Source organism: Phyllobates terribilis, unplaced genomic scaffold (genome assembly GCF_046119375.1).
Source record: "Phyllobates terribilis strain yellow unplaced genomic scaffold, ASM4611937v1 Scaffold_11__3_contigs__length_659146591, whole genome shotgun sequence".
NCBI classification, from domain to species: Eukaryota; Metazoa; Chordata; class Amphibia; order Anura; family Dendrobatidae; genus Phyllobates; species Phyllobates terribilis.
In genome coordinates this window covers 37,239,010-37,256,853 of record NW_027362771.1, presented here as the reverse complement: position 1 = coordinate 37,256,853, position 17,844 = coordinate 37,239,010, and the positions used below count along the sequence as shown (strand labels likewise).

Below are 17,844 nucleotides of genomic sequence, written 5' to 3'. Positions count from 1 at the left end.
GGAGGTGGAGGAGGATGCTAGTGACGACGAGGTCAGGTTGCCCCTTCCTGGACAGAGACGTAGTACTGGAAGCACGTCAACAACTGCATCCTCAAACACAACTCTGCCTCTCACCACAAGTCGTGGTGGCTCTTCAGGTCGCATGGGTGCTAAGCCTTGCATAGCCTGGGCATTTTTTCAGATCGATAAAGATGACCCAACTCGTGTTATCTGTAACATTTGTCAGCAAAAGCTAAGTAGAGGCCAAAAAATACATAGTTTGAGTACTTCATGCATGAACCGGCACATGGACATGAAGCATAAGTTGCAGTGGGAAGCTCACTGTGCTACAATGCGGCCTAGCCAGCCGGGCCAACCACCGTCTGCCATATCTTGTGCATCCGCGGCCTCTTCATCCTCTGTGACTGGGGGGACAGCAGTCACACCTGTTTTGGGGCGCAGACCTGCCACCTCTTTACCCGCAACAGCCAGCGTGATTGGCAGGTCATCATTTTCTTTGGAGGTGGTAACACCAGCTGGTGTTGAGCGCTGTCCGACATCGATAGCACCACCTTTCGATCAAGGCAACCTAACATGTCCGCCTGCATCTTCCTCACAGACCGGCAGTTTGCCGGGGACACCCTTATCAACCCCGTCTAAGCACAATAGCCAGCCCTCGGTCCCTCAGATGTGGACAAGTAAAAGACCATTTCCTCCTAGCCATGAGAAAGCTAAGAGGTTGAATTTCACCATCTGCAAGCTCTTGGCTACAGAAATGCTGCCTTTCCGCCTGGTGGACACAGAGGATTTTCGAGACCTTATGTCCGTCGCAGTGCCCCAATACCAGATGCCCAGTCGGCACTACTTCTCAAAGAAAGGTGTGCCTGAGCTCCACCAGCATGTCGCACCCAACATCACCTCTTCTTTGAGAAACTCTGTGTGTGACAGGGTGCATTTCACCACAGACACTTGGACGAGTAGGCATGGACAGGGGCGTTACATGTCGCTGACTGGGCACTGGGTAACTATGGTGACAGCAGGACAAGGGGCTGCTGTCCAAGTCTTGCCGTCCCCACGAGTTGTGCGTCAATCCTCTTTATGTCAAAGTTCCTCCACTGCTTCTGCCTCCTCAACCTCCTCTCGGTTTTCCACCTGCACCCAAAGCCTGTCTGGTCATGCCACAAGCTTTCTAACTGCGCAGAAGGGATCCTGCACACCTCCTTACTATGCTGGCAGTAGGGCTCAACGTCATCAGGCGGTTTTTACTTTGAAATGTCTGGGAAATGTGAGTCACACAGCTGAGGAGTTGTGGTCAGCTCTGGAGAACCAATTTCATGAATGGTTGTCTCCACTGGACCTGAAACCAGGGAAGGCCGTGTGCGACAATGCTGCAAACCTGGGTGCGGCCCTTCGCCGGGGCAATGTCACACACATGCCTTGTATGGCTCACGTGTTGAACCTGGTTGTCCAGCAATTTTTAGCCCACTATCCCGGACAAGATGGCCTTCTGCAGAGGGCACGGTCGCTGTGTGCTCACTTCCGCCGTTCGCATCCCGCAGCTCAGCGACTTACATCTCTACAGAAGTTGTTGGGCCTGCCACTTCACCGGCTAAAATGCGATGTGCCTACCCGGTGAAATTCAACTCTGCACATGTTGCAGCGACTGTGTCAGCACCGACAAGCCCTGGTGCAATACGTTCTGATGTATAGCCTGGGCCAACGAGATCCAGAAGTGGGGCAAATCACGCTGGAGGAGTGGTCTCAGATCAGGGACCTATGCACCCTTCTGCACAGTTTTGAAATGGCGACGAAGATGTTTAGTGCTGACGATGCCATTATCAGCATGACTATTCCGGTGATTTACATGCTGGAGCACATGTTAAACAGAATTCGGAGTCAGGTGGTGGCACAAGAGGAGGTGGAGGAAGTAGAGGAGGAGGAGTTGTATGCGGAAGGGCTAACATCTGCAAGGTCCAGACGGTCGGCAGCACCAAGGCGGCAGGCATGTGAGGGTGGGGGAGATGATTTTACCAGGGCGCATGGTAGCAGCCAAACTAGTGAGGAAGGTGCAGGAGCCCAGGAAGAAGTGGAGGACGAACTGATGGAAGACTCATCAGATGAGGGAGACCTTGATCACATTTCTGTTGTGCGAGGTTGGGGGGAGAGGACAGAGGAAGGAAGCATGATTGTTACCTCGCCACCAACACAACAGGGACTTGGTGCTCCTGGATGCGCAACACACATGAGTGCCTTCTTGCTGCACTACCTGCAACATGACCCTCGAATTGTGAGAATTAGAAATAATCCTGACTACTGGGTTGCCACACTGTTAGATCCCCAGTACAAAAGTAAATTTGCAGAAATTATTCCTGCCATAGAAAGGGATGCACGCATGCAGGAGTATCAGCAGAGACTGTTGCAGAATCTTACATGTGCTTTACCACAAAACACCAGTGGTGCACGTACTGAATCTCACAGTTCCAACTTGCCAACCGTGGGACCGTCGAGTGTTCAGCACTCAAACCGTAACAGAAACACAGTATCTGCTGGTAACATCAATTTTGCGGAATCATTTCACCACTTTTTTAGCCTATCCTTTGCAAGGCCACAGGAGACAAGAAGTCTGACACATAGTCAACGCCTAGAGACGATGGTACAGGAGTATCTCCAAGTAAACATTGAAGCCATGACTGTATCACTGGACCCTTGCTCTTTTTGGGCTTCCAATCTGGATAAATGGCCGGAGCTAGCCACTTACGCCTTGGAGATCTTGTCATGCCCCGCAGCCAGCGTTCTGTCTGAACGTGTGTTCAGCGCTGCTGGTGGTGTGCTGACAGATAAGCGCACGCGGCTCTCCACTGATAATGTAGACAGACTCACGTTTATAAAGATGAACAAATCATGGATCCGAAACGACTTTTCTACCCCTGTGTCATCCTGGGGAGAGTAAAAGCTTGATGATTGGTTAAAATCACTTCACCAACAATTTTAAGCTTTCAAATTACTAATCATGTTTATCTGTATTTTGGCTGGAAAATTATTTGGTCTTTGTAGCAGTGTGCAGTACTGATTCTATTAGGCCATCTATACTAAGCTCCACCAGATTTAAAATTACTAATCATGTTTATCTGTATCTTGGCTGGAAAATAATTTGGGCTTTGTAGCAGTGTGCAGTACTGATTCTATTAGGCCATCTATACTAAGCTCCACCAGATTTAAAATTAATAATAATTTTTAGCTTCATCTAGCCCGGAAAATAATTTTGGGGCTCCGAGATGTGCAAGACACATAAGTGCCTTCTTGCTGCACTACCTGCAACATGACCCTCAGATTGTCAGAATTCGAAATAATCCTGACTACTGGGTTGCCACACTCTTAGATCCCCCACACTCTTCGATCAACCTTTTCATTTTAATAAAGACCAAAAAAATTGTCATTTTTGAAATTATAAGCATTAGCAGGTTATTAGAAACTGAAATCAAACAGTTTTCAACTCAAAACTTTATTCTAGGTGATGTTACATTTGCACATAGGACCCCTTGTTCGAAAGGCGCTTCTGAACTCTCTCGTCCATTGAATTTGTCAGGTTTTGGATGGTTTCTGCTTCAATTGTTTTGCATGAGGACAGAATACCCTCCCAGAGCTGTTGCTTAGATGTGAACTGCCTCCCGCCATCATAAACACTCCTTTTGATGATGCTCCAGAGGTTCTGAATGGGGTAGAGGTCAGGGGAGCATGGGGGTCACACCATAAGTTTGTCCCCTTTTATGCCCATATCAGCCAGAGATGCAGATGTGTTATGTGCAGCATGAGACGGTGCATTATCATGCAGAAAAATGATCTTGCTGTGGAATACACGGTTCTTCTTCTTGAACCATGGCAGGAAGTGCTGTTTGAGAAACTCCACATACATTATGGAGTTCATCTTTACCCCTTCAGGGATCCTAAAAGGGCCGACAATCTCTCTCCCCATGATTCCAGCCCAAAACATTACTCCACCTCCTCCTTGTTGGCGCTGTAGCCATGTTTGCGTGGGTTGTCCATCAACCAGCCATCCTCCACTCCATCCATCTGGACCATCGAGCGTTGCACGGCACTCATCCATGAACAAAACAGTTTTGAAATCAGTCTTCATGTAATGTTTGGCCCACTGGAGCCGTTTCTGCTTGTGTGAAGTGAATAGAGGAGGTCGACAGGATGGCGTATGCACAGCTGCAAACCTCTGAAGGACCCTGCATCTTGTTGTTCGGGGGACGTTGGAGACACCAGCAGCTTCAAAAACTTGTCTGCTGCTATGACAAGGCTTTTTTGCCGCTGCTCTTTTAACCTGACGTAATTGCCTGTAGGAAAGAGTCCTCAATTTGCCCTTATCAGCACGCACACGTGTGTACTGTGAATCAGCTACATACTTCTTGATTGCCAAGACACTTCATCCTGATCATCGCACAATGTTGATTGTAGTCATGCCTTGACCTAAACACTCCACAATTTGTTGCTTCTCAGCAGCCGACACATCCTTTTTCTTTCCCATTTTGCCAGAAAATGTAGGCTGCTTAATAATGTGGGACAGTCTTCTTAAGTAGTCTTGCCTTTCATTGGACCCACCTGCCAAACTAATTAGCACAGGTGTCTGCAATTGCTTACAGTGATATAACGAGCCCTGACACACATCACCATCAATGAGTTTAACTGACAAACAAATTCTTCCCTTATCACGCCTAAACACTTTTTGCATAATAATTTGGAACACAGTGTACATGTGCTTTTCCACAAAACACCAGTGGTTCACGTAGTGAATCTTACAGTTCTAACTTGCCAACCGTGGTCTGTATGGAGTTGTTCAATAAATGGCCCAAAATTAAGATAACATAGATGGGAGAGGTCTCTATGAATAGGAATTCCTAAGTATTTGATACCCTGTGAGGGCCAGGCAAAGGGAAAGTTGGACTGGATGGAATCCTGTATGGATTTGGGGAGGGAGACATCGAGGGCCTCAGACTTCGCTGCATTGATTTTAAAATTCGACCATGTAACAAAGTGATCTATTTCAGCCATAACAGCAGGGATGGATATATGTGATTGAGTCATATATACTAGGACATCATCAGCAAATAGAGAGCACTTGTACTCGGTGCCTCCCACCTCAATCCACCTAATATTGGGGTTATGGCGAATTGATGAGAGCAGGTGCTCCGTCACTAGGATGTATAAGAGAGGGGACAGAGGACATCCCTGCCTTGTCCCATTGGTGATTGTGAAAGGTGATGAAAATGTTCTGACGTGCCCCCTGGGCCTTGGGACACCCGGAGCCGGACCCTTTTTGGTGGATGCTGGTGGTTGTAGTCTCCGTGGCGGCGACCCGGTTCCGTGGCTCAGGGCGGTCAAACCAGTGGCGGAACTATTTATGTGGTTTTGATGTTTAAATGTCCGACTACGCCACCCGTGGATTGCGGTCAGAGTGAACCGCCGCTGCAGGGCAGACCGCTGAGGCTGGTGTTGTGGGTGCAGCAGAGCGTAGCATAACTCCCCACGGGAGGAGTATAGCCTCAGGGCAGTGTATGCGGAGGATGGGGGTGATGGTGCAGGGCAGCAGCAGTAACGACACGGAGTCAGTGATGCAGTCCAGGGCCTTTACTCACAGTTCTTATTATCCAGACCACGTCTGCAGGTAACGGCTGCCCACGTCGTACTGGGCTTACCAGGTGAGGGTCCCAGACAACTCCCAGATAACTTTGGAGCGCTTCACAGGACCCACTTTGTGTGTCCTTTGTCTGGCCTTTCTTACCAACCCTTCTGTCCGGCTGCCTCGGGCCTCCTCTTGGTAAACTTGGCGCCAGTTTCCCTGACCCTATGTGGTGCCTTCCTAGCGGGTGTAGCGAGGGGCTGCGCCACATAAAATGTCACAGCCTCTGGTTTCTAGCTGAGGGTCGTTTCCCGCGTCCACTAGTTTCGGGGACCGGTCTCCCCCTTTGGCCTGACCCCTCCACGCAGGTGGATTCGGGCGTGCGGTGGCGACTCGACCGTCCGCACCCCTGGGATCCCTTCGTTCCTCGTTCCTGCAGCCTTCTCCGCTCCTCTTCCTTCCTTCTCCCTCTTCCAGGCCTGGGCCTCTGTTACTAGGCCCGCCTCCGGAGCAGAGCTCATGCAGAGCCCCTGCTCCCTGTCACTTCTGCTCAGACTTCTCTGCACGGAACAAAGATGGTGCCCAGCTTTTATACTCCCTTCTCAATGCACCCAGGAACTGCTTCCTCCCTGCTCCTGCACTACAGGGTTCCCCTTCCTCAGTGTTCCCTCCCCCCACTCCAGCCAGGGACAGGGACTGTCGTGCCCATCTCAGGGGCATATTGGTCGCCCTGCCCCACGGCAATGTGGTGTAATGCATGCAGGTGTCGGGTCCTGATCCACACTCCATCCTTACCTGAGAGTGAGATATCACACCTCTGGGTGAGGTGCAATACCTCTGTAGCAACCGAGCCCTCAGGGTGCTACAGTTCCATTTATCTTCAGCCTAGGTGACGTATTGCGATACAGGGCCGTGATTTTGGCTATAATAGGGTCCCCTAGACCCCTACCCCAAACTTTTTAAGAGAATAATATATGGCGTGCCAGGAGACTCTATGGAATGCTTTCTCAGCATCCAACGAGAGTATCTAATTACAAATTTTTAACTGCATCTAGCCCAGGAAATACTTTGTGCCTAGTAGCAGTGTTTGCTAGTCAGCGGATTATCCCGGCTGTTAAGCAAGCTACACCACCTGTAGTTTGGACACTTAATTTTTTCAAAGGAAATGCTTCGGGACCACGGGATACTCAGTGAAGAGCATCAGGAGGCACCCCAAGGCATAGGGGCTGGGACTGGCAGTAGGATGCCTTGCGGTGGACAGCCGAGCTCGATCCTTATAAAAGCTTTTTAACTGCAGCAGCTTTAGTGGACGCTACTGGAGCTGGAATTACGCGGCTGCTGGCATGAGACTTGCCCTCCAATAGATCCTTGTAAATGGATTTAAAGTGTATTCATTCAAATTAGAGAGACAATTTAAATTAAAAAGCTTAGAGCTGCCTCCACCACAGGGGGGCTCGCTCGACCCACCAGCGGACAGGCACCAGTATTGGGAGAGGGGGGGCTGGCCGTCAGGGTCCACCGTGGCTCTGGCACAAACCCGGCGACACGGAGGTGGCACGGGCAGGAACGGACTGGCCGTGTCGGCTTCTCACTTTTTGGATTTTAGAAGGGCATGACATGCCTATATCTGTGTCTCCCCCTCCTTTTACTCCTCCACCTCTTTTCTTTTCGCATGACTATATGTACTTGTCACTTTTCCATGTGTTAGTTATGTCTTCTGAGCAGTTTGTCAGCTTTTGGACACCTTTGAAGGTGTTTTCTATGTGTTTTCTATGTGTTTCTATGTGTTTTTGTTTGCCTGCCATTGGTTTTAACGTTGTTCGAAGGTGTTCGATGAACCGAACCGAACTCGAACACTACGGGGGTGGCTCAACACTAGTAGTTACTTACCGGTAACGGGATTTCTCAGAGCCCATGACGGCACCCGTACATTCCCTCCCTTCACGCATGGGTGTGCACATTTATTTTTTACCTATGTTTAGTCACAGGGTGTGTCTGGTAAGCTCCTTTAAAAATGTTAAAATTTGTGCTACTAACCTGGGGGTCCTCTCTCTGCTCTGTAAACAACTGATGCGGGAGAGAGGTGGCGGATCTCCTCTCTCCGTGGTGCCGTCATGGGCTCTGATAAATCCTGTTACCGGTAAGTAACTACTTTCTCACCTACAAAGAATGGGAGAGGTCTGTAATTTTTATCGTAGGTACACTTCAGCTGTGAGAGACAGAATCTAAAAATAAATACCAGGAAATCACATTGTATGATTTTTAAATATTTCATGCAATAAAATGTAATTTAATTAAGTATTTGATTACCTACCAAAAAGCAAGAATTCTGGCTCTCACCGACCTGGTATTTTTTTTTTATTTTTTTTTAAGAAGCCCTCCTACTCTGCACCTATTACCTGTATTAATTGCACCAGTTTCAACTTGTTACCTGTATAAAAGACACCTGTCCACACAATCAATCACACTCAAACCTCTCCACCATGGCCAAGACCAAAGAACTGTGTAAGGTCACCAGGGACAAGATTTTAGACTTGCACAATGTCAGATGGGCTATAGGACAATAGGCAAGCAGCTTGGTGAGCGAAGGCAACAACTGTTGACACAATTATTAGAAAATGGAAGAAACAAAAGATGACGGTCAATGTTCCTGGGTCTGGGGCTCCATGTAAGATCTTGCCTCGTGGGGGAAGGAGGATTCTGAGAAAGGTCAGGAATCAGTCCAGAACTACACGGGAGGACCTGGTCAATGACCTGAAGAGAGCTGGGACCACAGTCTCAAACGTTACCGTTAGTAACACACTATGCAGTCATGGATTAAAATTCTGCAGGGCACGCAAGGTCCCCCTGCTAATGCAAGCAAATGTCCAGGCCCGTTTTAATTCACCAGTGACCATCTGGATGATCCAGAGTGGGCATGGGAGAAGGTCATGTGGTCAAATTAGACCAAAATAGAACTTTTTGGTATAGACTCTGCTTGCCGTGTTTGAAGGGAGAAGGATGAGTACAACCCCAAGAACACTGTCCCAACCGTGAAGCATGGTGGTGAAACCTAATTTGGGGGTTCTTTTCTGCAAAGAGGACAGGATGACTGCACCGTATTAAAGGGAGAAAGGATGGGGTCATGTATCGCAAGATTTTTGCCAACAACCTCCTTCCCTCAGTAAGGGCATTGAAGATGGGTCGTGGCTGGGTCTTCCAGCATGACAATGACTCGAAACACACAGCCAGGGCGACTAAGGAGTGGCTCCTTAAGAAACATTTCAAGGTCCTGGAGTGGCCTAGTTAGTTTCCAGACCTGAACCCAATAAAAAATCTTTGGAGGGAGCTGAAACTCAATATTGCCCAGCAACAGCTCCCAAACCTGAAAGATCTGGAGAAGATCTGTATGGAGGAGTGGGCCAAAATCCCTGCTGCATTGTGTGCAAACTTGGTCAAGAATATTAAGTTCTGTTGTATCAAATACTTAATTAATTAGAATTAATTAGCATTTTATTGCATAAAATATGTAATGTAAAAATCATACAATGTGACTTTATGGTTTTTATTTTTAGATTCGGTCTCACAGGTGAAGTGTGCCTACGATAAAAATGACAGACCTCTCCATTCTTTGTAGGTGGGAAAACTTGCAAAATCGGCAGTGTATCAAATACTTATTTAAACCACTGTAGATGTCAGACCCTGAAGGCTGCTAATGGAAAATGCCACAATGCTGATCGGGTAATATAATTTTGAACAGTCACTTTGTTAGAGCTTTTCATCAGCTACATCATCTTTATATGGTATTAAATGAATATCAAATGTTGGGTTATGAAAAAAAAACTCTTAAACTGTCCATACTTACTTTTGACTTGTCTGTACAAAATTACTTCTGAGATGTAACACAAGCATCAAGTTTAGCAGCCTCATGTTGCTTTTATTTTAGTATTAAAGTGTCTTTTGGGGTAACTTTGTATTCCCTTGTAGCACCTTTTTATATTGTATACCCTGTTATACAGATCCACCATCGACCATTATTAAGTACATGGTTTACTCTTGCAGCCTGTGCTGTTTGATGGAAAACATGTTGCTAGTCAGGAAATGTTGGTTAAATGTTCACTACATTCATAAAAATTGGTTAGCCACAAATAAACAGGAAACATGCACATGAGATGTGACAAGTCAGAGCAGTACAAACATGTTTCTCTAGAATTATTTTAAAAAGTGGATTTTCCACATCTTAACCTGTTTTACAGCAATTTGAGAAATCAATAGCTTCCTAGAAAGAAATGACCCTTTTAGTTGGTGTTTCCATCTGAGCAGAGTTCGTAGAAAATATTGAGCCCCTACTGCACATGCAAATAAGTATTACTAGCTGCTAACCATATAGTAATATGCTTGTTTGCTAAAAGATATTTTTTGTGTACTTGTCTATTTTTTTTTGTAATATTGGGTATTTTAACCCTTTAACGACCGCCGATATGCCTTTTCATGGTTGTCGTTAAGGGTACTAATTCCTCAGCGCTGCTGTTTAACGGCGCTGAGGAATAACAGTGCAGTGCCCCCCCAGCGTCGGAAAATATCTGGGGTCTCGGCTACGGGGGTTAGCTGAGACCCTGGAGAACATGATCAGGGACGGTTTTTCTGGTCCCAGATCACATGATTTACCGTTATTCAGTGAATAACGGCGATCACGGGGAAAAAAAAAAGTTTGCCCATGCTTACAATGATTGCCCCCCAAGCCCACTCTGTACCTCCGCTGTTCCCCGGATCTCCTGATCCGGCCCTCCGTCCTTTTCCTGTATTAAAAAAAAAAAAAAAGGCGGGCGCATGCGCAATGCTCCCGCCGAGGTCTGCTGGCCAGAATTTTCCCTATTTGTTCCTTTTGATCACTGTGATGGACCCCAAAAGCAAAAAAAAAATTAATCAAATCCCCCTTTGTCACCCCCATACTTAGATAAAATAGATAAAAATTAAAAAATAAAAAAATATTTAATTTTCCATTCTTTGCAGTTAGGGTTGGGGTTGGGGTTTGGGTTAGATTAGGGTTGTGTTGGGTTAGGGTTGGGATTTTTTCAAAAGTAAAGAAAACAAAAATGATGACGATATGATGACTAGTCTTGAGCGCAAGTGCTCGCTGCTTGAGTTTGCATTGGGTGCTCAGGTATGCACCAAGTATCGCGGGTGACATGCTTGAGTCCCCACCCCACGTTATACAGCCAACAAAAACACGTGGGATTGCCTGCCATACACTGGAAATCCCCGCATCTTTTTTTGGGTGTCGAACAGTCGCGAAACATGTGGGGTGGGGACTCGAGCATGTCACTTGAGATAACATTAGGTCATCATATTGAATATGTTATCAAATTCTGTGTCGTACCTCTGGGTTCAAAAATGCTCACTATACCCCTTGATAAAATCCTTGAGGGATGTAGTTTCCAAAATGGTGTCACTTGTGGGGGGGCTTCCACTGTTTAGGCGCATCAGGGGCTCTCCAAACGTGATATCGCGTCTGCTCTCTATCCCAGTCAATTTTGCGTTCAAAAAGTCACACGGCGCTCCTTCCCTTCCGAACCCTGCCGTTCGTCCAAATAGTGGTTTTCCCTCTGCATACTCAGGAGAAATTGGTCAACAAATTTTGTGGTCCATTTTCTCTTGTAACCCTTGTGAAAATAAAATTGGGGTCTAAAGTAAAATTTTTGTGAAAAAAGTTAATGTTCATTTTTTCCTTCCACGTTGCTTCAGTTCCTGTGAAGCACGTGAAGGGTTAATAAACTTCTTGAATGTGGTTTTGAGCACGTTGAGGGGTTCAGTTTTTAGAATGGTGTCACATAAGGCTATTTTCTTTTATATAGACCCCTCAAAGTCACTTAAAATGTGGTGTGGTCTCTAAAAAAAAAAAAAAAAAATGGTTTTGTAAATTTTGTTGGAGAAATGAGAAATCGCTGGTCAACTTTTAACCCTTATAACGTCCTAACAAAAAAAAAAAATTGTTGCAAAAATTGTGCTGATATAAAGTAGACATGTGGGAAATGTTATTTATGAACTATTTTGTGTGACATATCTCTCTGATTTAAAGGCATGACAATTGAAAGTTAGAAAACGCAAGTCATATTGAACAAATTTTACCACTATCACGAAATACGATATGTCAGGAGAAAACAATATCAGAATCAGGGGGATCCGTTGAAGCGTTCCAGAGTAATTACCTCATAAAGTGACAGTGGTCAGAATTGTAAAATTTGGTCTGGTCATTAAGGACATAATTGGTTCCATTACTAAGGGGTTAAAGATGTTATTCCATCTGCTCAGGTCGAATACACATGAAAGAAAGTGGACCCCAGTTTATGACCACATTCTATTGACCAGAGTAGAGTGTCTTTACAAAAAATTTTCCCACTCGCCCCCCTCACTTCTATTTGTGTGCGCCATATAATAATGTATACAGCTGCCACTGACTGCCTACAGTTTCCACCAGCGTGGACACTTCCAAATGAGTCAACCTCTTGAACTCATTTGGAAAATTTCTGATTGATTTCCTTTTTGACTACAGAAATAGATAGAGGGGATAGAGTTCATGTTATACCAAGGATATATGCAGCCGCCCTTTAATTTTGTGTTTTCCAGGGCATTTTAAATTTTAGTGTTATACAGGATTAGAAAAAAAAAAATTCCTGTTAAAACACAACACAGTATACCTCCAGCTCTTATCAGTGTGGCGTATTTGCTACTGCAGGTCTGCAACATTCAAGAGACAAGAACTTTTGGCGTCCCAACTCTTACGGTTCATTTAGTGAAACATTTTTAACACCTTGAGACATTTTCTATAAAGTGATTTGACTCTTCAGATTTCAAAAATGGAACTCTATCAGCAGGAACCCCTTCTTAAAGTACTAACTTTAATGGTGCCTCAACACTTTGATCCGTAAAGAGTACTTATCATTAAGGGCCCGATTCATTATTGCGTTTGCCTTTTTTTTGTAGAGTTTTTGAGGTTTTGCCCCTTTTTAAGAAAAAAAAAAAATTCCACCTAATTCATCTTTTCATTTTTGCCTTTTTATTTTAAAGCGGCAACATATTGTCATAAATTGTAAGATCATTCTGTTTTGAATTGTGTGTTTAGTTCTGACAATAAAAATAGCTAACGTTGGGCATACAGGTAAGATCAGGTTTTACTGCCCAATAATTACGATAAAAAAATGTAGAAGAGTTTGGTGAAAGGTACTCTTTAACCTTTTGAGTTCCCACGTTTTAGGATTAGGCTCTTCCATTAAAAATAAGACTATGATGCGCACGGATACTATTGTAAATTTGTTGTAATTTTAAGGATGCAAATAGACACAAGTCCAAAGTTAACCCAAAGTCTTAGCATATTAATCCAGATTAAGGAAGATGTCCAATGGGGCAGATGCTAACTGTCCCATATTAGGGGATCAATTCCTTTCCAACTTAAAATAGGTCTGTCAAGACTAATTCCCTGGATCAACGTCTAGGACTAGTACCCATAGCACGTAATAATATATTTTTAAAGAAAAACAGCCAATCCCTCCTTGAGCTTGTTCAATGAATCTGTCACAACATCATATGGCAAAGAGGTCCATAATCTCACTGCTCTTAAAGTAAAGAATCACAATCTGTGGTGATGATGAAACCTTCTTTTCCGTTAGATGTACAAGTTGCCCCGTTTTCAACCCTGTAGGTGTAAAAAGATGACTAGAAACATTGCCATACTGTCCTATCATATATTTGTGCATTATAAAATCGCCTCTAAGGTTTCATTTTTCCAAACTGAATAACCCCAAGTTTGGTAATCTGTCTAGGTACTCCAGTCCACCCATTCTCTTAAAGGGAGTCTCCGCACAGAATAACTGTTGAAACCAAATGCAGGCTTTTGGTGCATCATGGTGTGGCACAACATTTACGTGCACCTTCCCACCTACATGTTTTCTTTAGATCTCCACCCCCCTCCCAGTCTTTGAGAGATCGGACTATGTAGAGGCAGAGATAGATTGAAAACAAGAAGGCAGGAATGTGCACTTACAGTGGGTACAGAAAGTATTCAGACCCCTTTAAATTGCTTACTCTTTGTTTCATTGCAGCCATTTGGTAAATTCTAAAAAAAATCATTTTTTTTTCTCATTAAAGTACACTCTGCACCCCATCTTGACTGAAAAAAACAGAAATGTAGACATTTTTGCAAATTTATTAAAAAAGAAAAACTGAAATATCACATGGTCATAAGTATTCAGACCCTTTGCTCAGTATTGAGTAGAAGCCCCCTTTTGAGTTAGTACAGCCATGAGTCTTCTTGGGAATGGTGCAACAAGTTTTTCACATCTGGATTTGAGGATCATCTGCCATTCTTCCTTGCAGATCCTCTCCAGTTCCGTCAGGTTGGATGGTGGACAGCCATTTTCAGGTCTCTCCAGAGATGCTCAATTGGGTTTAGGTCAGGGCCCTGGCTGGGCCAGTCCAGAATGGTCACAGAGTTGTTCTGAAGCCACTCCTTTGTTATTTTAGCTGCGTGCTTAGTGTCATTATCTTGTTGGAAGGTGAACCTTCGGCCAAGTCTAAGGTCCAGAGCACTCTGGAAGAGGTTTTCATCCAGGATATCTCTGTACTTGGCCGCATTCATGTTTCCTTCAATTGCAACCAGTCGTCCTGTCCCTGCAGCTGAAAAACACCCCCATAGCATCATGCTGCCACCACCATGTTTCACCGTTGGTATTGTATTAGGCAGGTGATGAGCAGTGCCTGGTTTTCTCCACACATACTGCTTAGAATTACCAAAAAGTTCTATCTTCGTCTCATCAGACAAGAGAATCTTATTTCTCATTGTCTGGGAGTCCTTCATGTGTGTTTGAGCAAACTCTATGCGGGCTTTCATATGTCTTGCACTGAGGAGAGGCTTCTGTCGGGCCACTCTGCCATAAAGGCTCGACTGGTGGAGGGCTGCAGTGATAGTTGACTTTGTGGAACTTTCTCCCATCACCCTACTGCATCTCTGGAGCTCAGCCACAGTGATCTTGGGGTTCTTCTTTACCTCTCTCACCAAGGCTCTTCTCCCACGATTGCTCAGTTTGGCTGGACGGCCAGGTCTAGGAAGACTTCTGGTGGTCCCAAACTTCTTCCATTTAAGGATTATGGTGGCCACTGTGCTCTTAGGAACCTTGAGTAATGCAGAAATTCTTTTGTAACCTTGGTCAGATATGTGCCTTCCCACAATTCTGTCTCTGAGCTCCTTAGGCAGTTCCTTTTGAGCTCATGATTCTCATTTGGTCTGACATGCGCTGTGAGGTCTTATTAGACAGGTGTGTGCCTTTCCAAATCAAGTCTTATCAGTTTAATTAAACACAACTGGAATCCAATGAAGGAGTAGAACCATCTTAAGGAGGATCACAAGGAAATGGACAGCATGTGACTTAATATGAGTGTCTGAGCAAAGGGTCTGAATACTTATGACTATGATATTTCAGTTTTACTTTTTTAATAAATTGGCAAAAATTTCTACATTTTTTTTTTTCAGTCAAGATGGGGTGCAGTGTACTTTAATGAGAAAAAAATGAATGTTTTAGAATTTACCAAATAGCTCCAATAAAACAGAGTGAAAAATTTAAAGGGGTCTGAATACTTTCCGTACCCACTGTATATGTTTGACCACGCCAAGAGTGCACCAAGCGCCTGTACTTGCTTTGAATAGTCATTCTGTGCTGACAGACTCCCTTTTACTGCTTCTGGCCCGCCATGGGCTATAAACATCCAGGCGGCCCTGCTCCTACTCTGCATTGACAATCTAAAATGTCACCACATAAGGGCGCAACTATATGTGATCGTGTAGCTGCGAAAGCAGGGATCCATCGTTTCATACACTGCACTAAAAAAAGCGCTGTGTACACAGAGATAGGAAGTGTTGATGGTGCTTCCTCCATTCTCAGTGGACAGTAATTGCTGTGTATAAAGGAGGAAAGGAGCTGCTGGGACATAGGAGACCCAGGCACCTTTGCTATGCATCCAGAAGACTAGAAGTCCCCTGTACCTGGAGCTAATATACCAGCCCAGTTACAAGGAAAGTAAGATGAAAATAAAAATATTTCAATATCCCTAATAGGTGTTTTATGACCTTATGGGGGCACAATATGCAATATACAAGTAGCATTTTTTAAATCAACTTGTCTGTCATTGTTAATAAAAATAAAAATATCACCTTTACCCATGTATGTGGCTGACTGTACACTTGGCTGGAAAATTTCGATACTGTTTTTTCTCAATTATTTACAAAACATCAAATACATTTTTGAGGCCTCTGCAATCTCTTTTGTGGCAATGTGCACATTGTTTTCATGTAAATTATTTAATTCCTGATATTTAAATATAAGTATTAATTTGCATATCTACAGACTAATTTTAGATTATATTTGCAGAAATTAGTGAAAGTAAATGCAGACCATTAGGTTTACATGCGGCAGAAAAATTCTGCTAATCTGCAGTAGCTACTACAGCAATGTTCACACTTGATCCATGCTGGTTGTGGTAAAGCTTTACTGCGGATTCCACTTTATTCGTATATAATTGGTGTCATCTGCTGTGAAAATCTGTAGCATCTCCTCAACATATGCAGGCTGTAGATTTGAAAATCTTTTTTTTTTCCCTACAGGTGGTTGGGGTCATATTACATATAGTTTGGTTTTAGAAGTTCTGGATTTTTAATTTAACTTTCACATGGCTTTTCATAGATGAGCGATGTTCAGTCGGGAGGTGCAACTGTGTTCCCAGATTTTGGAGCAGCAATCTACCCCAGAAAGGTAACTAATTAACTCAAAGCATATTGCTAAAATTAATAATTTAAAAAATAATTTTTAGTTCTCAGATATACAAGCCTACAGAACATCAACAAAGTATTTTATGCCAGTTTGTGGCATATTCCGCTCTAGAAAGTAGGACAGTTTGATGTGTGACAAATTTTGGTGCACAATTTTTTATGTTGCTTGTAAAGTGACAAGGTAGCTATGGTCTCTGGAAAAACGTCAAAATGCAAAGAGGGTGCATACAAAAGAAAACTGCACATCCAAAACATTGTGTGGCCCATTATTGTTTTTTGTAGAACTATATGGGGACAATTATACTGTATGGAAAGCTTTGTGGGGCCATTATACTGTTTGGAGGGCTATGTAAGGCCCATTGAACTGTATGCAGGACTTTGTGGGGCCTATTATTCTGTATGACTCTGTGGGGCCCATTATTCTGTATTGATGACTCTGTGGGGCCCATTATTGTGTATGCAGGACCATGTGGGGCTGTTTATGTTCATTTGTTCCCTCCAAAAGACACAAATTAAAAAAAAGGTACATTTGGAAATGCTAGATTGCCCCTTGATAGAAAACTGTTTTTATTGTGCAAAAGTAGTAAAGCAAAAATAATTATATTTTGATATTGTAATCGTTTTGACTAGCAGAATGAAGTGACCTGTCATGTGTACTGCACTTTAAATACTAGATGAAAAAAAACAAACCGCAAAAAGTAGGTCCTTATTTGCTTACATTGATGAATAAGTACAGCTTTTTGAATGTGGTGATTAAAACAATAAATAAATAATTCCTACATCCTCAAATGGTATGTCAGCTTTTTTCTGCCCATTCAATGTGTAGTAGCACAGAAAATAGCAGTGTTAAAATGAATCTGTTTCCAGATTTCACAATACAAACTGAACACATCTTAGACCTGAAGAAGCTGGTTTACTTACTGTAGAAGTAAATGTCAGAATAGCCGTATAATTCTTTTAAAAAGTTTGTCATTTTTAAAAGTATCCCTGCCTAATATTAAAGTGAGCATGTTTGGGCTTATCTCTTGCTGGACTAATAATGCTCATTTTAATTTGATTATATTGCTGTTATATCGACCTTATCATTAAGAGATCTAATCAATAATATTTATTTTGTGAAACCCAGTGACTGATCTGCTTATACTTAACTTTATGGTCTTTGATAGAGTTATAATAAATGAGAAATCTTACTTGTATCCAATATGATAAAGAAGTTGTAAATGCCAATTGGTGGGGTAAGTGCTCACTTTCTCTTCAGTATACCCATCACCACACATTTCACTTGGTCTTAATTGATTGTTACAATGTTAATTACTTTATTCAGTGATATAATCTCACGCCTCTGTAGTGGAATTCTGGAATATTGCTATGACTTCTGATTTGTGGCTCTTCCCGCCACTATTGTTGGTTTAATGGGTAGAAAACCTCTGGCAAGACTCCCTGT

At 43.7% G+C, this 17,844-nt stretch overlaps 1 protein-coding gene across 5 annotated transcripts in view; it reads left to right on the top strand.

Moving 5' to 3' along the window:
* Positions 1–17,844, top strand: part of P4HA2 (prolyl 4-hydroxylase subunit alpha 2) — a 170,515-nt gene that overhangs the window by 136,085 nt on the left and 16,586 nt on the right. For 3 of the 5 annotated variants that reach the window (XM_073651199.1, XM_073651200.1, XM_073651198.1), the window contains one exon: positions 16,315–16,383. In XM_073651199.1, coding sequence (XP_073507300.1) covers positions 16,315–16,383 — 69 coding nt within the window. Of the gene's footprint in view, positions 1–9,218; positions 9,279–16,314; positions 16,384–17,844 lie in introns of those variants that run through there. The other 2 variants (XM_073651202.1, XM_073651201.1) reach the window with 1 other exon arrangement.